Source organism: Dreissena polymorpha, chromosome 4 (assembly GCF_020536995.1).
Source record: "Dreissena polymorpha isolate Duluth1 chromosome 4, UMN_Dpol_1.0, whole genome shotgun sequence".
Lineage (NCBI taxonomy): Eukaryota > Metazoa > Mollusca > Bivalvia > Myida > Dreissenidae > Dreissena > Dreissena polymorpha.
This window is the reverse complement of record NC_068358.1, coordinates 73,495,556-73,523,110: the sequence shown is the minus strand read 5'-3', so window position 1 is coordinate 73,523,110 and position 27,555 is coordinate 73,495,556. Positions and strand designations below refer to the sequence as shown.

At 33.5% G+C, this 27,555-nt stretch overlaps 1 protein-coding gene across 1 annotated transcript; it reads left to right on the top strand.

Moving 5' to 3' along the window:
* LOC127878512 (uncharacterized) lies at positions 1-27,555 on the top strand. Its single transcript, XM_052425044.1, has 4 exons — positions 1-196; positions 26,118-26,363; positions 26,630-26,824; positions 27,011-27,555. Exons 1-4 carry the CDS (start codon positions 1-3, stop codon positions 27,553-27,555), a joined length of 1,182 nt encoding a protein of 393 aa, XP_052281004.1.

The following is a 27,555-nucleotide window of genomic DNA, read 5'->3' as shown; positions in this document are numbered from 1 at the left end:
ATGATTCCAACCCTAGACCATTCCCAGATCAACAAAAGAGCTAAGTTACAAGCTCACATCATAAGTCAGTTCCAAAAGAGGTGGAAGTTCGAGTACCTGACGGGTCTTCGTGAATACCATAGGGCGACCGGCAACAACACACAGAGCATTCGAGTAGGCGACGTGGTTCAAATCCAAGATGACTACCCGAGGATACGTAGGAAACTCGCAGTTGTTGAAGAGCTGCTTTTGACTAATAATTTGTTCTTCATGTATTTTTGTTGGATTAACATTTTGATCAGACTCATAGATACATGTTGCTAATGATTTTGAGGCCCCCAGAATGTCGCGGTTTTGGCGCCGCAGTAACGCCGCGCCACTTTATGTAACGTTGTTTAAACGTCATATCATATTAGTTTGTGATTGTCAGTTAAAATAAAAGAACGAGCCTGAACACAACGCCTTATTACTTACTAAGTCTTTACAACAACACTGAAATATGACGCAAATCTGGCAAGCATCGCGTTACAATAAGTAAATAAGTGGGAGGGAGGGAAAACATGTAGAATTGTATAAACCAGCGACTAACTCGTATATGCGACAAACATATCTTGTAATTGTATGCATACTTATTGTTTTGTCATCATGAAAATTAGTGTTGAATATTAATATTAATTAATCAAACACATGTGCTTGTGATACATATTTTCTATTCAAATTTAAAGACTTAGAGCAAAAGCTGATGACGCGCATTTTGATGAAAACACGTTTTCTGTTTTTTATCGTCTTTGATTTTCTATTGTTTTTTATGTATTCTGCATCAAATATTAAAGTTCAAGACAAAATACAAAAAATTGAGTTTTCTGAGAAATTCTAAGTTTCTAAACATCATTTTCCCCCCATTTTTCATGATCATTTAACTACAGAATTCACTCTCATTCACTTCAAGGCATGATAAATATATACTTATGTTGTATATAATTATACATGTATGCTATAGATATGAATAAAGATAGAAAATAGTGAACTAGTGAATATAGAAAGTATAAGCACACAAGTGTTTCCCCTCCGAAACAAATACCATCAGTATAAATTAACTAGAATTACATAGATACATTATAGAATAGCTCAGTTCTGCAACCATTTGTTTAAATATATAAAAAGCATGGATATTCGCATACAACTCATATCGTTACGAACAATATGTTCATAAGGTACCAACATATATCAGGAAAAAATGTATCACTTTTTCCTTTGATTTAAAAAAATACTTTTATATAGTGTAAACTATAGAAATCGTGTTTTTTATTTTGACTTGGAAAATACATTTAACTTATTTTTAAAAACAAAAGAATATTTGGAAAGTCTAAAATATGTTTGAAAAGCACACATATTTAAAAAAAATGTTGTTACTTGCGTATTACAACCACTATATTGTTTTAATTCTAAGAATTTCCTACTTTTAAGTACACATGCAGAGACAGTTCGCGGTGATGCAAATCTACGAAAAGGCGATATTGCAATAAGTTATTTACAAGTTTGAATCTTATAGCATGTATTATTTCCAATTTTATAGTCAAAACAAATTGCAAATCGTAATTTATCATAAAGCAAGTATCTATTTGCTTTACTTTTATGAAATTGTTTCGGGAAAAATTATGTACAATATAATACTTATGTAATAGTGTGTCAGGTTAGCGTTTTACCTGCGCGGACTGTGTTAAGAGGCACGTCTCTGATGTCTGGCCCTGAAGCTTGGCTCTCGTCGATGAGGGTACAGCGCATGTAATTTGAATAAATAAATGCTAAGTTAAGATTATAAGGTGACCATTGATAAACATAAATTAAATTAACTGACAGTAAGAAAACAAAAGTGACCAGTGCAAATTTGTAATTACGAATTCAAAATTTAGCACCGCATTGTGTAAAATAATTCTTATATCTTGTTCCTCTCTATAAACCTACACAATATGCTTACGAAAAAAAGTCATGAAGTAAATGTCAATAATTGAATAATTCAATACTATGGAAATATTACGTAAGTTTATATAGTCAACAGGTCTTCATGAAGCGGCAAAAATCAACGACCAAACTACCGAACAACTTTCAATATCCTTTTGGATCAGATAATACGACAAAAGCACTGTATGTGTCGTTCATATCAACGAATACGAAAACAAGGTTCAGCGTCGGCTAACATTCACGTTGTACAGTACGATATACTAAATAATTGAGTCATGAAGGGTTGTTCTCAATATAAAAACATAATTTCAAGAAGTCATGTTTTTCAATTTAGACTATTGTTCTTATTGAGATAGTGATAGGGCATGATAAGGCGTTCACTACTTAATCCCTGAAATATAATAAAGTAAGAGACTATAGTAAAAACTTCAACTAGAAAACGGCCGGAAAAAAGATGATGAAAAAAAACAGTCGAATTCAAATTCAAGTTCTTTCTTGGTTTGTACATGACATATCTTTTTTTGCTTAGATGGATTCGGCTTAGAATGCCCTTTAAACAAGGTACGATTATATGTGTCTCTATGTGCAAAATGTTGCATTTATGTTCGCTTTAAATTGTCGGTTTTACATATTTCGAATCATAAAGGGGAAAATATTTAGTATATTGTGACCTGTAGGTATGTTTTGTTGCCCGCGTGTCGTAGCATTTAACACGAGAATCAGTGAGGAAATATATTATAGCTGGCACTCCAAATAGATAAGAAGTGTACCAAATATGATTAAATACATTCTCGATTAAGGATAGGAATTGTCGATATAAATAGACACACATTATTAAGTAAAGCGTAGTAACATCCTTGTAAAGGATGACACTGAAGCAGTTTATCAACTGGTGTAAACATCAATTTGTAAATATTTACATCTAGGCTACCGTTATGATACGTCATAAAATATTAAGTGATGCCTCATACGATTTATAAATAAACATTTCATGGAAACATTATATTTATAAACCAAAAAACTGATTTTGCTTTACATTATCATTGTTAAGCATTTACCCCATTCCTGAACTTAATATTATTGATATAGTTTTTTTAAGAAATAAACACGCGTCTGTTAAACTCATTTTTGTTTATGAACAGACCCTCACATATCGAACTAATTGGGAAATAGCTAAACCATATGACGAGGTCTTCCGAGTATTACGATCGTTATCGGGAAAATAAGCATTGTCAAATTCAAGAGCATCACGCGTTTCGTAAAGGCGAGTGTACACGTCATTGTTACTAATAGTAAGGTAAAGATCTTAAAGGGACCGTCAACCACGAATGACAAACAAAGAAAAGTTTTAAAATACCCTATTTTTTACAATTATTAGTTTAAATTGATTAAAATATCACAACTGGTATATTACATTACTTGCAAAAAGTTCATATTTTCAGTATATTCGGTATTTTCGCGATGTGAAATCGAAAGTATACCGCGAAAATAGGTGACGATATACACACTATAAATAACGCAAGTAGTTTAGTTTAAACATATTTTATTTCCAAATGACAATTACAAATGAATTACAATTCACAAAGTATAATATGGAAAAAGGGTTGGACCTAAAGTTCTACAACATTATCGGGGGTCTTTTCCTTGAGTATAAAGTTACATAGATAAAGGTGACTGTTTAAGATGTAAATTTTAGTCGTCGTTTTGGAAATTTTACGAAAACTACTAAAAAAGATAGATACAACTACTACTCTGACTATAATGATAGTAATAATAATAATAATACCAGTAATAATAACGGTAATATTAGTAATGGTAATACCAGTAATAATTAAAATAGTAATACTCAGAAAATAATAATGATAATATAAGTATAGTAATAATAATAAGCATCAATAATAAAAAAACACTTTGGTGTACAAATAATATAAGTATAATGATACAAGGTAATACACAATAATGCACAATAATGAGTCCTGTCCTGGTGCGTCTATGCAAAACGCTTCGTCTCTGATATAAATCTTTGCACTTCAGTAAAAATAATGACATTTTCTTCGTCGTTCAATGATTGTTTTCCATGGAGAGGAATATCAGAATTTAAAGGGTGAAATGAACGCAATGCATTAAATAGAAGAAATCGCTGTCTGTGGTACTTAGTGCATTCAAAGAAATAATGTGAGGCATTTTCTATCTCGCTGCCACAGGAGCAAACAGGCGAAGCAGTCAAATGGTTTTGAAACAAGTCGGAGTTAAGGTCACTGCAATTATTTCTCAATCTTGCATGTAATATGGAGGATTTCCTATTCCCAGTAAAAAAAATATTGGGGAATCTTTTCGCTAGCGAAAAATACGCGTTTCAAGTTTGATTTAAAATGTGAAATAGTACTGCTGTTACGAATATTTATGTCTAAGGAATTCAATAGATCTATGGCAGAGGGTAAAAAGGAAAGGGAATATAATTGTGTCCGCCGTGATACAATGACGTAGTCGTCTCCGTTGCGTAGAGAGCGTGATGATTGTTGTTTAACTGTGGGTGGGAGAAGATTTGCCAAATAAGTGGGACTATGACCATTATGTATTTTGTACATATTAATTAGTTTTATATACTGTCGTCTTTTATCAAGAGACGGCCATTTTACTTCGTTGTACAAATTAATGAGTGAAACAGATCTGGTTAGACCGGAGACAATTCGCACAGCTTCGTTTTGAATTTTATCTAATAATTCCTTTTCGTATAAAGTGCACCCGTCCCAGACAACACATGCGTATTCAAGTATTGGGCGCAAATGAGTGACGTATATAGTGTTTAAGATTTTTCTTGAAAATTTAAATTTAAGAGACCTCATTATTCCCAGTACAGTAGAGTTAGCGATTGTGTACCGCGATTAATCGCTTAACAAACGCTAAAAAATAAGCGATTTTAGCCGATTTAACCGCTTAATAGATTTTCAGCGGTTATTAAGCGTTTTAAACAGATTTCATCGGTTTTTAAGCGTTTTCATCCGTTGAATTGCGCAACCACTTTTGTTAAGCGATTTTACGCGATTAATCGCTACGCATGCGCATTTGTTCATACCGCTGAAAAGCGCTGACTGGGCGGAGCCTAACAGAGGTAGGTGTGTCATACAATATTTATTTATAGATCTTTGCTTATCCGTGTGTTATCCATTTTCAGTTTGAACGTTATAATTATTTTTTACTTGTATTGTGTATCAAACTAAAGTATATGTTATGTAAGAAATATCATCTCTTATTGCAAATCCTAACACAAATACTGAAAAAAATATCTGTAGGATACTGTTTGTGGGATAAACATAATTCAATATTAGATGAAGGGATTGACGTGAAACACGATCACAATTTTATTGTCCGACTTAATTCTCGTGTTTGATAACGAAGAAACGTGTCGTAATTAATTATCGATGGAAACAGTATTTTTCAAATAAAATATTTTAAGAATACCTTTACAGTGAGCGTGCAGATTGAGAGAAAAAGCAGAAGTGTCGTGTTTTTTGTTTTGATGTTTTTTATTCTATTAGAGCCGTAATGTTCGTTTATATAGTATGTATGTACATTATAATGACATGAGAATTCATTAAAATGTTAGTCAGTGATAATTCTAACCACACAAATATTGTTTTAAAACGGCAACCTATTTTCGCGCATTGTGGGGCGATCGTCGTTTATTTAAAACGCGTTAGTTATAAGTGTTACTATAACTGTTTCCTTCTGTGTCTATTTGAATCATTTAAAATAATTGATTATTAATTGATTGGTTATGACGGATTAATATATAAGTTGAAAAGTTTACTTTTTTAAATTAAACATCTTCATGACTGCATTTCTGACTCAGTAAGCTTAAATTTCGGACAGGATTGGTTGTACTGTATGTTTTTGTATATAAATTTCACAAAAAACATATCCCGACACAATTGTGCTTCACTGAGGATGTGATTTTAAGACAAGATGATTGTTATTGTTAACAATCGGTATTTTTCGCCAGAACTTCTAAAATGGAAATTAAACAACGATACATGAATTAAGAACTATATCACACAACACCAACATCGGCATTGGAATAGATTGTATTGTTAATTATTTTTTTGTAATAATTAGCGTAAATGATCGAATTATATTAAATGTTATCGATCTGATCATCACATAAGAGTTCGTGTTCATTGTTTTATTATATTTTTATCAGTTATAAGGTTATTAATAGAAGCAAAGTTAATCTGCATTATTTTAAGAGTAATAAAAACTCAGTACGACTTAGGTCTTGATTTCAATTATACCTGTCCTTAGAATTTGACGAGTGATGTATTATCTTAATGACGGTATCTACACATGTACAGACATATGGTGACATCAATTAGCGCTTAAATTTAATGTACACTTGGAGATCAAAAGATAAGTTAGCGGAATTGAATGTATACCATTTCCAACGCGGAAATGTGGTCTTGACAAGTGCGAGTGTAAGCTTCAATGTTTAGAATTACCGAAATCCCCCTTAAAGAACATAAATTTATTTCAGAACTTTTAATGACATATAAGCATTATTAAGTGTGAATTATTTCGAGTGTATATGAACAACAATATGGAATGGTACCCACTTTGCGCAAATTAACGAAATCCTCTTTTATACGTTAGAACATGGGGATTTCGGTACCCACTCGGCGTCGAGAGAGTGTAAAATCTAACCGAAATGCCAAGTATACAGCGCTTTTTCGTGTACAAAAAATGTGGGGAAAAATGAGTCGTTAATATTTTAGTACATAACATGTGTACATACCAGTGTAGACGTGTTAATTTACGCGTAGTTGCATGCTAGATTTCGGTAAACGCGCACGCGTTTGAGAGCGCTTGTTTAACGTACCGAAATACCCGTTATAGATAGCTAAAAAAAAATCACTAATAATTTCTGCATTTCCATTATACCTTAATGACACTATCCCCTTTAACCAGTGTTATAGGGGATTAAAAAGTCCATAAAAATCACCCGCAATATCGCGTAATCTGTCGGCAAAGAAGCCACTTTGATATTTTCTAACAGCTTATGCCTCACTTACAGATAATCCGGTCGCCGGCCGATGTGTCCGATCTACAGGCATCGGGAAGACTGGACACGTCGGAGCCGTCCGCCGTCCGATGATTGACAAAGTTTAAAACCTCAGTCACAAATAGACACCGATCACCGTCCGATCAGCGGCCGACGTTTTTTTCCGCTCATCGTGCTGGCGCCGGCCGATGATCGCACGCACATCGGGTCATTTTGTAGCACCGGGCGGCGTCCGGAATATTTTTTTATATCATAGTTTGTTTTACTCGACATCGGACCCGGGAAGGAATCGAGTTGAGATCGAAAAAAGATCGGACGATCAACGAACGGTTATCGCCCGGCGTGCGCCTGACATCGGATTCATTGTACGTGCATCATCACGAGCATCGTCCGGCGTATATCGGGCATCGTGCGGAGGTCCTCCGGCAATCAAGCGGTCGCCGGCCGATGTATATGCCTCTGGGAAATACCTTTACTTTTGCCGATACACGTTCAATGAATCCGATGTCGGGCGATCGCCGGGCGATACCCGTGCGTTGATCGTCCGATCTTGCTTCGATCTCAACACGATTCCTTCCCGGGCCCGACGTCGGGTAAAATTTTAAGTGAGACCTAAAATTATCCGGACGCCGCCAGATGCTACAAATTGGGTCGGTTTCCGTGCGATCATCGGCCGGTCGCCAGCCGGATAAGCGGAATAATACGTCGGCCGCTGATTGGACGGTGATTGTTGTCTATCTGTGACTTAGGCATTAGCCACGTGATTAAGTGTCTAGGCGAGATCGTTTCGTTTCGTTTATTAATACGCTCAGCACATTTGTTACAATGTAAACAAGAGGTATAAAGGTGAGTTACAAAATAATTCAAGTATAGGCAAGCTGTAGGGTAAGGGAACAGATACAATTATTGTACAACACAGGTACTAGGAAAGTAGAAACAAAGAGATAGTACGGATCAAAGCCATACTACACACAGACATGACAGACATACATACACACATACACATAAGAGAATAGATATATAGGTGAGAGAGAATAATATAGAGAGAGATATAGGAATAGGATAGATAGGAGATAACACACACACATAGAGAGATAGAGGAGAGAGAGAGATAGATAGAAAGAGGGACAACAGATACACAATAAGGACAGACACACACAAACATACACATACAGAATATAGAGAGATATATATATTACATACATAACACCATGAAATCATACACACACAACATACACATACATATATATATATATATATATATATATATATATATATATATATATATATATATATATATATTATATATACATATATGTCTGTATACACATACATACATGTTATTAGCATCACATAAAGCTAGCAGCAAAATTATTTATAAACAATATCAGCCAGGTGTATTTTTAAAATAATCTAAAATAGTCTTTATAAATTTTACTAAATTACAAAATTTTGATCTATCTGTTTCATTCTTTGATTCTTTTAAAAAGTATTGCATTTTTGGTATTATGTCTAATGTATGGGAGTAGTTGCTGTCGTTGGTTTACAAAGAAAGGACAGTTCAAAATGTAATGGAATTCATCACCAATGTCATAAATTACACAGTTGACACTTTCTTAGGTTACGTTCAATATTTTGCCAACGGCCCTTTTCAATTGGCAGATGGTGGTTACACATACGGAACTTTATAAAATAAGGTAAATAATAATCAGGTACAAACTCAAAATAATTCTCTAGTCCAAACGTATCTTTGAAAATTCGAAAGTTGAGAGATTTAGGCATTGAATTTATATCAGATGACCATTGCTGTATATATTGATCACAGAGAACTTTATTCAATTTTGCCAATAATAAATGCTTGGTGCCAGTAAAATATTGATTATTCCAGACGTAGCTCAATCCACACTGATCAAAGATACATTTCATGTTATCGATCCATTTGAACTTAACATCGTTTATACTTGCATGAGAAAATATTAGCTTATACATGATCGCGCTGAGCTTATTTTGATCATATGTAACAAGGTCATACCAAAACCCGACCATTCGCTTTTTAATAACAATTGATAGCGGATGACGACCAAGATCCCCATAAATCATGACATGTGGTGTACCTTTTTTAACACCAAGAATATGTTTTAAAAATTCTGTGTGAACCTTTTCAATAATTGATAAGTCTCCGTAACCCCATACTTCGCACCCGTATGTTAAAATTGGAACAATAGTATTGCCGAACAGTTTCAATTGACATTCAATAGATAAATCGAGGTTTCTTACTTTTTTATATAGACTAAACATTGCTTTTCTTGCCTGTTCTACTCAATGCTTTTTTGCTAAGGAAAATTGTCTGTTTTTAGAAAACATCACACCTAAATTTTTAAAATAATCAACTATCTCTAATGAGTATTCATGTATGTTTTTTCCTTTTTCGTTTCATTTTATCACCAAAAACAATAACTTTAATTTTATCATAATTGATATCTAATTTCCATTGGCAACAATACGAGTAAAAAGTGTTCAAAACAGACACGAGGTTTTCTTGCGAAGTTGCAAATATAACTGTATCATCGGCGTAAAGTAGTACAAGCATTTTGACGAGTATATCTAAATCTGCATCGTATATCTCTATAATTTTATCATTACGTGTAGTAATAAAATGTTCAAGGTCATTTAGGTTTAAGGAAAACAGTAGAGGGGATAAATTTCCCCCTTGACGGAGGCCTCTGCTACACACAAAGAATTCAGAACACTTACCAGATATTTTAACACATGATTTTATGGAGCTATACATATTTTTAATAATATTAAGAAAGTTACCACATATATTATATCTTATTAATTTTGACCACAAACCTGCCCTCCATACAGAGTCAAAGGCCTTTTTAAAGTCCACGAATGCGCAGAACAATTTATTCTTTTTAACTTTTAAATACTCGGCAATCATGTCTAATACAAAAATATTGTCGATGGTGCTGTATTTTTTCGAAAGCCCGCTTAATTAACGTTTAAAGCATTAACAGTTTCAATATATTCAGTAAGTCTGTTATTTAAAATACAGGTGAACAGTTTACCTAAACAGCTAAGCAGTGTTATTGGGCGATAATTTTCTGGCAGATGCACGTCACCTTTATTTTTATATATTGGTAGTATACACCCAATTGTCCAGGATTCTGGCAGATAACCTGTTGACAGAATCATGTTAAATAATTTGTAATATAAATCTGATAATTTATCTATACTGTTTTTAATATATTCATTAATGATGAGATCGAGTCCCGATGCCTTTCCATTTTTACGGGACCGGACGGCTTTATGGATTTCTTCTACTGATATTTCGGCATTAAGATTATTTTAGAAATTGATACTGGGATATTCCACATTAGGTTCGGCACTGTTATCAGTTTCATCAGCATTGAGGTTCTTATAGAAATCATAAAACACGTTTATATCAACATCCGGTATTCGTTGTTTCTTATTAATGCCATTTATATAATTCCAATAATCTTTCGGTTTAGAAGATTTCATACTTTTCAATTTTTTACGAAACTCTTTTTTAAAAACTAACAATTCGTTGCGTAATGTTCTTTAATAATGCCTGCTTGCTTTGTTTAGATCAGATTTGTTTGTCTGATTTTTAGGGAAATGATAATTTCGTTTGCAATTATGATATGTTTTACGCGCGGCTTTGCACTTGTCATTGAACCAAGGCTTACGAGATGTCAATTGACATGACGCCTTATCAGTGATCTCTCAGCCCACTTAATCACGTGGCTCAGCGGGAAGAAAACCTAGACAAGCTGACACCAAAATGGCTTCTTTGCCTATAGACTGCATATAGATTTACGCGATATTCCGGAAGTTTTTATGGACTTGTTTAACAGCATATTACACTTGTAAAGGGGTTGATGCCATTTCGTTATTCTGCAAATGCAAAAAATATACGATTAAAGAGAACATCAGCTATTTATAACGGGTAAATCGGTACATTAAACACGCTCTCAAACGCTTGCGCGCTTACCGAAATCGTACCCGTTATTACGTGAAATGGTGATATTTGCAATAAATTAACACTTCACCGGTATCTACCCGTGTTATTAACAAAATATTAACCGAAACATTCCCCCTACCCGTGTATTTGACACGAAATAGCGCTTTATAACTGGGAATTCGGTGAAGTTTTACGCGCTTTCTGAAGCCGGATGGGTACCTCAATCCCACATGTTATTGCGTATAAAAGTGATTTTAAGCATATTAAACATTGATTATGGGACAGTTATCAATCACTATAATTTAAATTTATATATATAATTAGCGTTGTACGAAATGGAATAAGGTCAGGCTATTATAAATTAATAAGGCTACTAATATCAGACGCTCGCGCAGGTACCAACTTCCCAGAAGTTACCGCGTTTATTGATAAACTAATATCAGTAATAATAACTCCTTTACAATAGCATTTATCGATACGTCTTTATTAAAATAATAACAAAATGGTTTTCACTTGTTTCTGACACACACAGAAACGCGATTTTTAACGGGGATTTCGTAAAGTTACACGAATTGGGTACCAAAATTCTCAATTATTTTACATGCACACGTGACATAATACATACTTAATAATGCTTAGTTATTGCTTATATGACATTTCAAATTTGTGAAATTAATTAATGTTCTATAAAGGGGATCTCGGTAATTCTTGAAGCTTCCACTCGCTCTTGTCAAGACCGCATTGCCGCGTTGGAAATGGTATAAATTTAATTCATCTAACTTATCTTTCTGGATACCAAATGTCAGAGTTGCATTAACCCTTTTTACACCGTTTTTGCCATATTTCATTTCCGTTTTTTAATCCGAACAAAATAAACGAAACTCGTTTAAAAAATGAAATCTATGCATTCGAGCTCCTAGTGTGGATTAAAAGCGTTTATTGGTGACATCACATGAGTGCAAATGTGTAGGTACCGTTAATAAGATAATATATCACATGTCACCTTCAAATAACATGTATGATGTCAATTAAGTGCATTACTATCAGAGTAATAAAACACAGCATGAATTAGGCTTCATGCTGGGTTTTATTTCTCTTTAAGTAATGCAGATGAACCTCGCTTCTGACCTAGTAACTGATAAAACTATTTATAAAAAAGTGAAATATTATGTGATAATCAGATCGATAACATAAACTATTTAAATCTGCTAGTTTATCCGATAAAAAAATATATTATAATTATCTTTGACAGTTTTGACGTTCAGTTGTTCGTGGTGACGACCGCATGTATTTATACATCTCTTACACTTCTCAAGATCTCTTTTCGGCTTTGGAAACGATATAAATTAAATGTCACCAACTAATCTTTTAGGATATCGATTGTCCGAGTTACATAATCCCCATTGACACCGTTTAACCATTTTTAATTGTTTTTTTAAAGAGGAAAACAAAAGAAACTCGTTAGAATAAAAGTGAACCTAAACATGTAGCTTGTCTAGAAAATGGCGGGCAGGTCGTTGCTAACGAGTGCGCCCGATTAATCGATCGCTGAATGGTGGATCAATTCTAGTGGGCGGAGCGATCATAGATAAGGCGTCATGTCAATTGGATTTACATTCATAAATGATGTCATTTATTGCTAAATTGTTGAGTACATTAAAATTAACGGGACGTGTTACACCGTCAATGTGGTTTAATTTTTCATTTAGAAAACGCGCTGAAAACAAACGTATAAACGTGTGATTAGATCCAAAGCAGTATCAGTTAAATCTACGTACACATGCAGTTTGAATATACGCGTACATGTACTGGATATCGAAATCAGGATATATGAAGAACATCATTTAAAAAAAAAAATTTCTTGCTATCATTACCGTTGTTTCATTAAAAATATAGTCTAATATTAAAATCTATATAATGATTTAATAACTCGAGTACTTTGAATACACTAAGAATACGAAATGATAAACTTTACATTATACACTATGTAGGAGTCTTAATGGTATGAGATCAAGTAAATAAAATCATGTTTCTGCGGCAATTGCGACTGACTTCAATAAAATTATAGCGCGCTCGTTAAAAGGCAGACGATAAAACGCCGACCGTATAAATAATGTTGTGTATATAAAGATAGAAAAATATAATTTGTATTTTCACTTTTTATAAAATGGCACGTTTGCCAGATCTTAACTTTATCTTTTTTAACGACATATTTATTATGTTTTGCGTTTAAAACATATGGGCGTAATTTAGTTACCAAATGTTCATAAATGAATCAATAGTCTGTTAATTTGCAAATCAATGATTAAATGTGTGTTGTGTAACAAATAATACACGTAAAACAAACACATTTGTTGCTAATATTAAAGTGAGCTAATATTTCCTTGGCACAGTGTGATTTCTTTGCGTTTTATTAAATTGAATTAAATCATTAAACATTGATCAGTTGCCCTAAACTTGTAAATCTTATATTTTATAAACAATGTAAGCATATTGTATCGATCTTGATAGTTTTGAGGAAAAATATTGAACGCTGTTTACAAGTACGCGTTTTAATAATGCTTCTTTTTTGTAGAAAATAAGTATTAAATTTAGAAAAAATCTGAAAATATATGTGTCTCTCTCTCTCTGTCTTTATTTACAATGGCACGTTTCTCAAATCTTATTTTATTGAATATAGCTTCTTTAACGAAATATTCGCGTGTACAACATCTGGGCCTTGTTTAATAAGCGAACATTCAAAAATGAATCATTAATGTGTTCATTTGCAAATAAATAATTATATAGATTGCTGTGTTACAAATAATACACGATAAACCAACACAATTATTTGCTAAAGTTCAAAGTTTAACATAAATGAGAGATATTTTGTCTTGCTAATTTCACGGCGCGTCGTTATGTTTTTGCTTTTCACTAAATGTATTTAAATCATTAATTAAATAGAAGATATTTGGTGGATTTGGTGGAATATCGATTTTAGTTCACGAGTGATCATAATATATAATTTTTATATGATCACGAGTAAATTAAAATCGATATTTCACCGAATCCAACAAATGTTATCTTTATTTTATGCTTACAAATGATTATTTTGGTATTTTTCCCCAAAATATATTTCCGGTAAAACAATTAAAATTATCATTTATTTTCACTGTTAATTGTACGGTTTTAAACGGTGAATTATCAGTTTTAATTCACTGATATTTTTCGATAAACCACCAGAAAGCATAAAATAACATTGATCAGTTCCCTTACACTTGTAGATCGGATTATATTCACAATAGTAGCATATATTTTCGACCTTACCGATAGTTTTGAAAAAAAAAGATATTTAAACGGGTAAAAGTTTACACGTCCGTGCGTAATATTATACGGGTGTATAATTCGTTGTTTGTGTCTATGCTTGTGTGGAAATGAGGTATATATTTAAAAATAGAAAATATATATGTATTTCTTAGTGTTTTTCACGACGCACTGTGATTTCTTTGCCTCAAGAGTATTAATTTATTAAATACTAAATATTACAAATACTGCGATAATTGATGGCAATTCATTAACTAAAGGGCCTTTATCCAGTACATCTGTTTTTATTGATTAACCCTGATAATGGTCGCTGCACTGTGACCACAGCAGGGTGTCAATAAACAGAGATATAATATAATACTGTGAAGGCCTCTGTAAAGGCCTACTTTACTTCATTTGCGGACCCAACGCGTGTGCTATACCCATGTTTATTGACACCCTGCGGTGGTCACAGTGCAGCGATCAATATCAGGAGTGATCATTAAAAACTTAAGATGCACTTAATAAATTAATACTTTTGCTGTAATTTACGGAAGAGGATGGTGACCATACATTAATTCATATATAATATATGTATACGAACAATAAATGCATTTGTAAAATATGTAACTCAATCTTCAGGAATTGTTTATACAGCTATATTCTGATTTAACTCTTCGTTTTCCTTCTTTGGCCATATTGTGTTTATTTTCTAAAGTTCTCTATATGGTCTGCGTTCTCGCATGTATACGATATATTCATAGAAGAAAAACTCAAACGCAAAGAAATCACAGCGTTGTGAAATAAGCACGAAAATAATACCTCATATCACGGAGTGTATATTGACAGGAGATGAATCGAGTATTTGACCCTTACTGTAGTAAATTCAATCTTATGCAAAAAACTATTCATCCGATTTTATTGGTTTATACGTTATCTTGTTGCTTATTAATTCCTCTTTCAAAAAAATATAACTTTTAGTATATTCCCGTTGTTATTAATGGATTTATAGCGAGTTAAACACAAGAAATACACATTTTATGTTTGACCACCGCGCGTTTTAACGTGTTGTGGCTATCGATCTTTTACGATTAGCGTACAGCGAAGCGCCGAGGTTATACATTTTGATGAACCCTCTCACGTCTTTTGTTAAATTATAGTTTCATTTCTCGGCCGATTTTGACAAATTATATATCATTAGAAAGCTTACGTTACGTAGTAAACAGATGTATCAATATATATTAAGTTTTTCTTCTGATTTCGACAGCCCGGCGAGTTATAACTTGAACTTTTGCAAATATCATACCGTTTTGGAGTTTTAGAATCTAGATTTACGGTTGACATGTTCGTACTTAATACCAATTTGTAGCGTTTATATTTGGAGTTCAGTTTTAAAAATTACATCTTGCTTAGGAGAATAGAATTCTGTATACGATAGAAAAAAAATTGTTTAAAAACGAAAGTAATTAAGGAATGAAGGCGGGAAAATGTAGCGCGCGTTCCTAACGCACTGAACTGATGCTACGGTCTTGGCGATTATGCTTTTGTTCAGAAAACGGCCATTGAATTTCTTTTGCCATCTTATTATATTTTTTATGGAATATATTGTAGTATTTTGTTCACGAAACATATCAATAAAGCTTATTATAAATGAATCTTAATAAATTAACGATTTCAGCTCTTGTTTATAACACAGAAAGGGTGTAAAATTTATGATGAAACAGCGTATATAGCGGACCCTCTCGATATTATTCGGCTTTGCATGCATACTTGAAATAAAATGGGTGTCAAAAACATTCATCGTTTGCTGTTTATTATCAACAAGGTAATTATGTATAATTATTTGAAATGTTATTTACCTTAAATTATCAATTTATTAAAGATTCTTGAAAATCACGGTCCGTGTTACGCGGGTCATTTCGTATTTTGACATCAGGGCATCATGTCCAACTATTGAAAATCAGATTTTTTTTCACCGGGACGATGACGGCTTCGATTTAGACAGGCAGACAGATAGTTTATTCAGACTTAAACAACAGTACATCGTCTTCAACTCAAATATATGAATTATTTTTAGACGAATTGTTAGGTGATTACACATATAGCAGTGATGATTCTGAGAATGTTGCCATGTTTCTTATCCGTGTAATCTAGAGTCCATGGTTTGAGCATTTTTATCGCGGTGTTCAAAAAAAGATATCTCAATAATCTTGTTTATTGATAGATCTGTGGTTTTATTGCCCCTGTGTTCAGCACAAACCAATTATCTCGTTATGATCAGAAACTGTGCCGACCAATACTAAATAACACTATGGTGTCATACGCCACAGCAGGGACCTATACTTGTATATTGGTCCCTAACCACAGGTGGCAATGTCTGGTCAGATTACACTTTTTATGATACCTCCATGTCTTCTCGTGGTATTAGTGGTCATTTCTTGGAGTAATGTAACGCCAAATACTCAATTTTGCGTTTATAAGATATGTAGCGTATTGAAAACATTTATAGTCATCTGCCCATACAGATTGCCATAAACTAAATACTGTATAGATGTCAGCCAGCTAAGTCACAATAATTATAAGTGCTTAATACCTATACATGTACATTTTAAACATTTAAAAAATCTAATACTTAACATTTAACGTATTTAGCGGGTACCGGTAAAAAAAACTCCGTCATTTCGTAGCCCTATAAAGAGTGTATGGTAGTGTACGGAACAACATAATTAAAAACAGCATTCTCATTTGACCACAACGGGGTTAAATAATCTTTCCGAAAAATACAAATAATACAGAGTTTTAATTTAGAATTCTATATATTTATAACTCTGTTAACTTATAAAGATATTTCAATATACATGCATAGACAGTTGACCGTGGTTTTCAAGAATCTTTAAATAATTTTAATTAATTGATAATTTATGGTTAATAACCTTTCATATAATTTTACATAATTACCTTTTTGATAATAAACAACAAACGATGAATGTTTTGACACCCATTATATTTGAAGTATGCAAAGCCGAAAAATATCAAGAGGGTCCGCTATACATTTGTATACGCTGTTTCATCATAAAATTAACACCCTTTCCGTGTTATAATCAAGAGCTGAAATGGTAAATTTATTAAGCTTCATTAATACTTAGCTTTATGGATATGTCTCTAGAACAAAATATTTCAATATATTCCATAAAAAAATATAATAATCGTGGCAAAGGAAATTCAATGGCCGGTATCTAAACAAAAGCATAATCGCCATCAGTTCGGTTCGTTAGGACCGCGCGCTACTTATTTCCGCCTTCATTCCTTACTTGCTTTTATTTTTAAACCATTTTTTTTTTCTATCATATACAGAATTCTATTCTCCTAAGCAAGATGTTATTTTTAAAACTGAACTCCAAATATAAACGCTACAAATCGGTATAAAGTACGAACATGTCAACCGTAAATCTAGATTCTAAAACTCCAAAACGGTATGATATTTGCAAAAGTTAAAGTTATAACTCGCCGAGCTGCCGAAATCAGAAGAAAAACTTAATATATATTTATATATCTGAAAACTACATTACGTAAGCTTTCTAATGATATATAATTTGTCAAAATCGGCCTAGAAATGAAACTATAATTTAACAAAATACGTGAGTGGGTACATCAAATGTATAACATCGGCGCTTCGATAAAAGATCGACAGATACGTCACGGTCACGTGACTTAGACACAACAAGATATTTGGCGTAACGGTCCCGTTTCATATCCGTGTAATCTAGAGTCCGTGCTCATATCAACTGTAGAAAATAGTTTTTGTCTCTTTTACATGTATTATTTGTTAAACAACGAAAATAATAATTTATATGCCATTTATTTGCAAACTAACATACTTATGATTCATTCATGAATATTTGCTAATTAAATAAGGCCCATATGTTTTAAACGCAAACTAATGTATATTTTGTAAAGAATACATATTTAAGATTTGGCAAACGTGCAATTTTATATAAACACTAAGAAATACACGCAATTTCCACACAAACACGAATCAATACACCCCTATAAGATTAAACCACAATTGTAAACGTGTGCCCGTTTTATATAAAAAATTCAAAACTCTCGATAGGATCGATTATACATGCTCATATTTTTACTAAAATATAAGATTTACACATGTGCGGCAACTGATTAGTGTTAAATTAATGATTTAAATGCATCTAATGAAACGCAAAGAATTACACCGCGCCGTGAAATTAGCAAGCGAAATAATAACTCACGTTAAGAAAATATTGTTTTGTTTGTTTAACGTGTTTTAGTTGTAACACAGCAAATGAAAATATTTATTTGCAAATGAACAGACAAACGATTCACTTATGAATATTCGCTAATTAAATTAAGCCCATTTGTTGTAAACGCAACATAATGAATATTTCGTTAAAGCGTATATATTTAAGATTCCACAAACGTGCCATTTTATATCGAAAATGTTCTGAATTAGTTAAAGAACGCTATGCCGTACTATAATTCACGCCAGGAAACCGACACGGACGGTTTCCCAAACTGTATCGGACGGTTTTTTATCCACTAAATAAATCGCCCGGTACGGTTTACAGGCGCACGAGCGGTTCAAAATCATGTTACTGTCAAATACATTTAAGTTAACCGTCCCGTTACTAAAATCATCGTAATATAACATGTTTACAAGGTCAGCCTTTTAAAAAAAATATAGAAAGATTCAGGTTATCTATACTATACGAGTGATGATGATGATGATGATGATGATGATGATGATGATGATGATGATGATGATGATGATGATGATGATGATGATGATGATGATGATGATGATGATGATGATGATGATGATGATGATGATGATGACGATGACGACGACGATGACGATGACGATGACGAAAACGATGATGATGATGATGATGATGATGATGATGATGATGATGATGATGATGATGATGATGATGATGATGATGATGATGATGATGATGATGATGATGATGACGACGGCGGCGACTACAACGACGACGGCGGCGACTACAACGACGACGACGACGACGATGATGATGATGCAGTTGATGATGATTAAAAGTGAGAGTATTCGCTGATTGCAGTCAAACATTTTTGTTATTTGATTTGATTAGTATCATATATATGCAAAAACTAGTCTGTTGTTCCGTCTATATTATAAAATGTATTTATTTAGGCGAAGAAAGTGATAAAAAAAAACACACACGACTGCATGCATTTTTCAAGGTTCAAGGTTCAATATACAAGTGAAAGCATCATTATTCTTGCTTTTAATTACTGGACAAACATCCGCCACATGTTTGGAACTTGGGGGGAGGGGGGGGGGGGCACTTTGGGTCACTTATGTTTATGACACAACCAATGATAATCAAACGGTGTTAACTTGTTTTTACAAGTAGTAATTCACCTAAATATTGTTTGTGTATATTCATGTTTGACACATTGATTTCATAACTTCAAATGCTTTATAAGCAAAAAGAATAACAATCTTATGTTGTTGTTTTTAAATAATATTTATTATAAATAATACAATTGAGTTAAATGTTTTGAAGATTTCAATGATTGTGGAAATTACAGTAATGTTCAACATAATTTGTATAGATCAGCGTTATGTCAACCACCTTTTGCAAACCAGTGGGCGGAGTCTGTCTGCAAATAGCATGTGCTTTTGATCTTTATTTTCATATTCTTTTTTTACCCGTAAAAGGTACCTTCATAATAGAAAAATACTTTTTGCAATTTAAAACTGAATAATACGATATTCGCTCTTAATTTTCGTTTTTTACAAGAAACTTTCTTGTACCTAAAGTAAAGCAACAACATTTATTCGCATATAAGCATATGAACATTGATTTTGCTAAAACAGATAAACACATGTAGCGCACAAACTAAAATACATGAATATAAGGAAGCGTCAATATCGAGTTGAAACAGTTATAATAGGGATTCTTCGCAGGAAACGGACTCGGGAGTGGCTCAATAAGCCCCAGGCTTTCTATGCAATCAAGCTAAAAAAATATCGGTTGTAATTAATATAAATATTCGTTGTATAAAAATATCCTGATTTAACAACTTGCACACAATCATTAATAAAAATAAATCTATTTAGCTGTTTATTGTCTACTGTAATGTTTTACAACCTGTTATCATTTGCGCTTCTAGGGTCGTTAAGCACCGCGACTTAATTCACACGTGTACTGATACCCTAACTCTTCGTGAAAAACGCTTTCCTCGATATGACATATACCGACTCGGCAGTAATCATGTGTATTTGACGAGATTTGACAAACTGCTACGCCCCAAAAAAACGGCGACCCAATCAAAAAAAATGAAGTTCTAATTCTGGCATAACAAAAGATCCGCCCAGAAAATACAATTGACCAATTAAAAAACACAAATGTCTCAATCGGACATTTCAGTACGGTGCGCCCACCAATGAAATAAATGACGATTAGTTAAAGCTGAATGCCGAAGGCATGAATTATATTTCATTTTAAGAGATGAAAACATAAGTATGTACAGAAATGAAATTTTGAAAATAATTGTAAAGGAGGTTATCATTACTTATCTAAACATTAAGACATTATTGATCAATCGATTATTTCATAAATTAATCTTATATAAGGGGTCTCACGGCCTCTGTCAAAACGTAAACACTGTAAAGAAATTAATTTAATGTATTTAATAAAGTTGCTATAATTGCGAATCGGAGGTTCTTATTTTTTTATTGTCTTAGTTATGCATGTATTCGCGAACAAATTGAGTGATTGGTTTTATCATTTCCTCCTCATATTAAGCTTGTATCGTTTTGAAAAAGATTCTCCATAGTTTTGTGATACCAGAAAACAATATTGGATCTCTTATTTCTCGTAGTTTTAAGGTGGCATAATGTTCTGGAAAGGTCCGTGTAAACAAATACCCATGTATTATTTATACAGCTGCCTTTAATACTGATTGCGCATGTATAGGCATGTCAGGTCTTCTTTATCAGCGTTATTTTTGCATGCATACGAACCTTGTTTCTTTGAATTACCAAATAAATTATACGATTCAAATATTTATAAAATAACACGAACTATTATGTGATGATATTATAGACAACAGAAACTATTTAAACCTTCAAATATATTAGATAACATTGCTTCGCTTCCTTTTATTGTCACGGAGTGTATATTGACAGGAGATGAATCGAGTATTTGACCCTTACTGTAGTAAATTCAATCTTATGCAAAAACTATTCATCCGATTTTATTGGTTTATACGTTATCTTGTTGCTTATTAATTCCTCTTTCAAAAAAATTTAACTTTTAGTATATTCCCGTTGTTATTAATGGATTTATAGCGAGTTAAAAACAAGAAATACACATGTTATGTTTTACCATCGCGCGTTTTAACGTGTTGTGGCTATCGATCTTTTACGATTAGCGTACAGCGAAGCGCCGAGGTTATACATTTTGATGTACCCACTCACGTCTTTTGTTAAATTATAGTTTCATTTCTCGGCCGATTTTGACAAATTATATATCATTAGAAAGCTTACGTTACGTAGTAAACAGATATATCAATATAAGTTTTTCTTCTGATTTCGACAGCCCGGCGAGTTATAACTTTAACTTTTGCAAATATCATACCGTTTTGGAGTTTTAGAATCTAGATTTACGGTTGACATGTTCGTACTTAATACCAATTTGTAGCGTTTATATTTGGAGTTCAGTTTTAAAAATTACATCTTGCTTAGGAGAATAGAATTCTGTATGCGATAGAAAAAAAATTTGTTTAAAAACGAAAGTAATTAAGGAATGAAGGCGGGAAAATGTAGCGCGCGTTCCTAACGCACTGAACTGATGCTACGGTCTTGGCGATTATGCTTTTGTTTAGAAACCGGCCATTGAATTTCTTTTGCCATCTTATTATATTTTTTATGGAATATATTGTAGTATTTTGTTCACGAAACATATCAATAAAGCTTATTATAAATGAATCTTAATAAATTAACGATTTCAGCTCTTGTTTATAACACAGAAAGGGTGTAAAATTTATGATGAAACAGCGCATATAGCGGACCCTCTCGATATTATTCGGCTTTGCATGCATACTTGAAATAAAATGGGTGTCAAAAACATTCATCGTTTGCTGTTTATTATCAACAAGGTAATTATGTATAATTATTTGAAATGTTATTTACCTTAAATTATCAATTTATTAAAGATTCTTGAAAATCACGGTCCGTGTTACGCGGGTCATTTCGTATTTTGACATCAGGGCATCATGTCCAACTATTGAAAATCAGATTTTTTTTCACCGGGACGATGACGGCTTCGATTTAGACAGGCAGACAGATAGTTTATTCAGACTTAAACAACAGTACATCGTCTTCAACTCAAATATATAATTATTTTTAGACGAATTGTTAGGTGATTACACATATAGCAGTGATGATTCTGAGAATGTTGCCATGTTTCTTATCCGTGTAATCTAGAGTCCATGGTTTGAGCATTTTTATCGCGGTGTTCAAAAAAAGATATCTCAATAATCTTGTTTATTGATAGATCTGTGGTTTTATTGCCCCTGTGTTCAGCACAAACCAATTATCTCGTTATGATCAGATACTGTGCCGACCAATACTAAATAACACTATGGTGTCATACGCCACAGCAGGGACCTATACTTGTATATTGGTCCCTAACCACAGGTGGCAATGTCTGGTCAGATTACACTTTTTATGATACCTCCATGTCTTCTCGTGGTATTAGTGGTCATTTCTTAGAGTAATTTAACGCCAAATACTCAATTTTGCGTTTATAAGATATGTAGCGTATTGAAAACATTTATAGTCATCTGCCCATACAGATTGCCATAAACTAAATACTGTATAGATGTCAGCCAGCTAAATCACAATAATTATAAGTGCTTAATACCTATACATGTACATTTTAAACATTTAAAAAATCTAATACTTAACATTTAACGTATTTAGCGGGTACCGGTAAAAAAACTCCGTCATTTCGTAGTCCTATAAAGAGTGTATGGTAGTGTACGGAACAACATAATTAAAAACAGCATTCTCATTTGACCACAACGGGGTTAAATAATCTTTCCGAAAAATACAAATAATACAGAGTTTTAATTTAGAATTCTATATATTTATAACTCTGTTAACTTATAAAGATATTTCAATATACATGCATAGACAGTTGACTGTGATTTTCAAGAATCTTGAAATAATTTTAATTAATTGATAATTTATGGTTAATAACCTTTAATATAATTTTACATAATTACCTTTTTGATAATAAACAACAAACGATGAATGTTTTGACACCCATTATATTTGAATTATGCAAAGCCGAAAAATATCAAGAGGGTCCGCTATACATTTGTATACGCTGTTTCATCATAAAATTAACACCCTTTCTGTGTTATAATCAAGAGCTGAAATCGTAAATTTATTAAGCTTCATTAATACTTAGCTTTATGGATATGTCTCTAGAACAAAATATTTCAATATATTTCATAAAAAATATAATAATCATGGCAAAGGAAAATCAATGGCCGGTATCTAAACAAAAGCATAATCGCCAAGACCTTAGCATCAGTTCAGTGCGTTAGGAACGCGCGCTACATTTTCCCGCCTTAATTCCTTAATTACTTTCGTTTTTAAACAATTTTTTTTTCTATCGTATACAGAATTCTATTCTCCTAAGCAAGATGTTATTTTTAAAACTGAACTCCAAATATAAACGCTACAAATCGGTATAAAGTACGAACATGTCAACCGTAAATCTAGATTCTAAAACTCCAAAACGGTATGTTATTTGCAAAAGTTAAAGTTATAACTCGCCGGGCTGCCGAAATCAGAAGAAAAACTTAATATATATTGATATATCTGAAAACTACGTTACGTAAGCTTTCTAATGATATATAATTTGTTAAAATCGGCCTAGAAATGAAACTATAATTTAACAAAATACGTGAGTGGGTACATCAAATGTATAACCTCGGCGCATCGATAAAAGATCGATAGATACGACACGGTCATGTGACATAGACACAACAAGATATTTGGCGTAACGGTCCCGTTTCTTATCCGTGTAGTCTAGAATCCGTGTTATTGTTCAGGGACCATAGGTCCCTGTATTGTTCTTCAGTCGTCGTGCGCGAGCATTCATGGGCGGTTATCCGGGAGTTATCGAATTCTGGGATTGTCTATACGACGTGCTTTAAATCTAAAAAATAGGACGTATCTAAATATAGACGACTTAACGCGTGACGTCACGCGCACCTGCAAATATTAGACTCCGCCCACTGGTTGGCAAAAAGAGGTGGAATTCATATAAGCGCATATAGAGAAGGTTGACATAATCATCGTTTTTATTGATAATCATGCGCTATATCAAATATAATTATACTAACAATGTCTGAATAAAACATAAGCATGCAAGGAAATGCATTTTTGGCACGATTATATTGTTTTTATTATTTGTTTTTACTAAAAAAGAACTCGGGAGTGGAACACAATATACGAGCTCGGTATATTTGATACCACAAAAATCTCTACTTGGCACATCTTCGCGACCATTGATTAGATAAAAAATTACTAGATAATTAAATTCTTTCAGAATAAATCAAATTTTTAATAAACGAACACAAACAGCAATTAGATCGACTTTATGTACGCAACATATAGTAACTGATTTGAACATTTTTGCCTGTAAAAACTTACCTTGTTACACATTGAACAAATTCTCTTGATAAATGTAATCGTTTGTATTTAATTATTCACAGCAATTTTTACACTCTTTGTATAATCCGATGTTTAATTACACATTTGTTCACCCCAAACCAATTATCTCGTTATGATCGGATACTGTCCAGCATGGTGTCATAAACTCAGGGACCTATACTAGTCTAGGGTCCCTGCATAAACCACATGTGGTAGACCAGTGTCTGGTCATTAAACAACATTTATGACACCTCCAATCCATGTCATATCTTGGCATATTGAGTAGTTATGTCAGCTTAATTTTGAAGCCAAAAAATATACTTATAACAGTTGCTTTAATAGAGCGAAAACATGAGCATAGGTAAACAAACAAAGCCATGCTGGTTAGTTGTAGTGCACCAGGGTGTGCAAAAAGATTTGAGAAAGGAACAAATGTGTCCTTTTTTAGGTTTCCTAAAGAGCCAGAAAGACTGCAGCAGTGGCTAATTTCGATGAAGCGAACCAAAGTGACCGACAGCAAGAAATTATGGATGCCCGGAGTTCACGACCGTTTTGTTGGATGTAGTGAATTGTCAATTAGTATTAATTTGTTCCTTTTTTTGTGTAACCATTTTTTACAGATAAATATACGAGTCTCGTTCTGAGAAAACTGGGCATAATGCATGTGCGTAAAGTGTCGTCCCAGATTAGCCTGTGCAGTCCGCATAGGCTAACCAGGGACGACATTTTCCGCTTTCATGGCATTTTTCGTCTAAATGAATTCTCTTTTTAGCAAAAATCCAATTTAGGCGTAAAGTGTCGTCCCTGATTAGCCTGTGCGGACTGCACAGGCTAATTAGGGACGACACTTTACGCACATGCATTATGCTCAGTTTTCTCAGAACTCTACTCATATCATTATGTATCATATACAGAAACATATGGTATGATGTGTTTTTTAAAGCATGACACTAGCTGTTGTGTCAGTGTGGTGACAGGGTAGACATTCATATAAATGTGCTTTTGATATAAGAAGTTATAGCATTTGTGTATTTAGTATTTGTGTATTGTTATCACTAAAACTGCATATTTTAAATGTCTCCTGTTGTTGTTTTAAGGCAGGCCATCCCCACTACCTCATCATCCAGATTATGTCCCATCTCTGTTCTATTTCACACCCGAAAGAAAGATCACACCACACCCCTTACAAATATTTGAGCGGATGCAGAGGAGATGTTGCTCAAGGCGGTCGCTAACTGAGGAGTTGGTGAATGAATCTACCCAAGCGACAGCCAGAGATAATCATGAGGCAGCTAATGCTCTACTCGACTTGGGCAGCGACTTGCCAAGTTTCAGCGAAAAAGGTATACAAGTCGCTTCAGTCTATCGCTATCATGTAATTCAAAGCCATATGTATTGCTATTTATTACAAATATTGGCATATATCATAATTGTCAGACAAATATTTAGCATGTCTAATGAACAGTCTTTTAGTCTGTACAAATTGAAGTTTGACAGCTCACCTATAAATGCCCATGTTGTAACATAATAGCTCAACAAGCAATTATTATAGTACTAACTAAAAGCTATGACTGAAATCATACATTTTTGCCATATTTGTTGTTTTCAGGAATGAACACAGAGCCAGATCCTCTTCTACAGAGCTTTGAAGAATTGCAACAGGATTACAACAGACTACAGCAGGAGTACCAACATCTATTAGATGAAAATGCCAGGCTTAAACAGGAAATAAGGGACAGCAAGTTCACATACACAAACTTGAAGAGTAGTGAGATAAGAGCATACACAGGACTACCATCAATGGGTGCGTTTCTTTGGGTTTTGAGTTTGGTTAGTGAATTCTACAAGCAAATTGGACGGTTATCAGCTGGAGACCAGCTACTTCTTGTACTGATGAAACTCCGTCTATGCTTATCAAACAGTGACCTTGGGTACAGATTCAACATTTATCCGACACAGATATCCATCATTTTTTCTCAGTGTATACCAGTTCTAGCACAGAGTGTTCGGTTCCTGATCAAATGGCCTTCCAAGGAGAAAATTTTGAAGAACATGCCAAAATCATTTCGGAAAAACTACAACAAGTGTCGAGTGATTATAGACTGTAGCGAGGTTTTCATTCAAAGACCTTCCAACCTAGATGCTCGAGCCAAGACATGGTCCAACTATAAACACCGTAATACTCTGAAATTCTTAGTTGGCATTACGCCATATGGTGCCATTAGTTTTCTGTCACCATATTGGGGTGGAAGAGTGTCGGACAAGGAAATCACAGAAAAGACTGGTTTCCATGAGCTGTTGGAACCTGGTGATCTTGTCCTTGCGGACAGAGGCTTTCTGATAGAAGAAGAGCTGGCGATTCGTGGTGCCAAACTTGCTATCCCACCCTTTGCAAGAGGAAAGAAACAGTTTTCCCAGAAAGAAGTTGAAACTGCGCGACAACTGTCCAGAGCAAGAATACATGTAGAACGGGCCATAGGAAGGATAAAGAACTTCAGAATTTTACAACAAACATTACCAATCACTCTGGTCTAA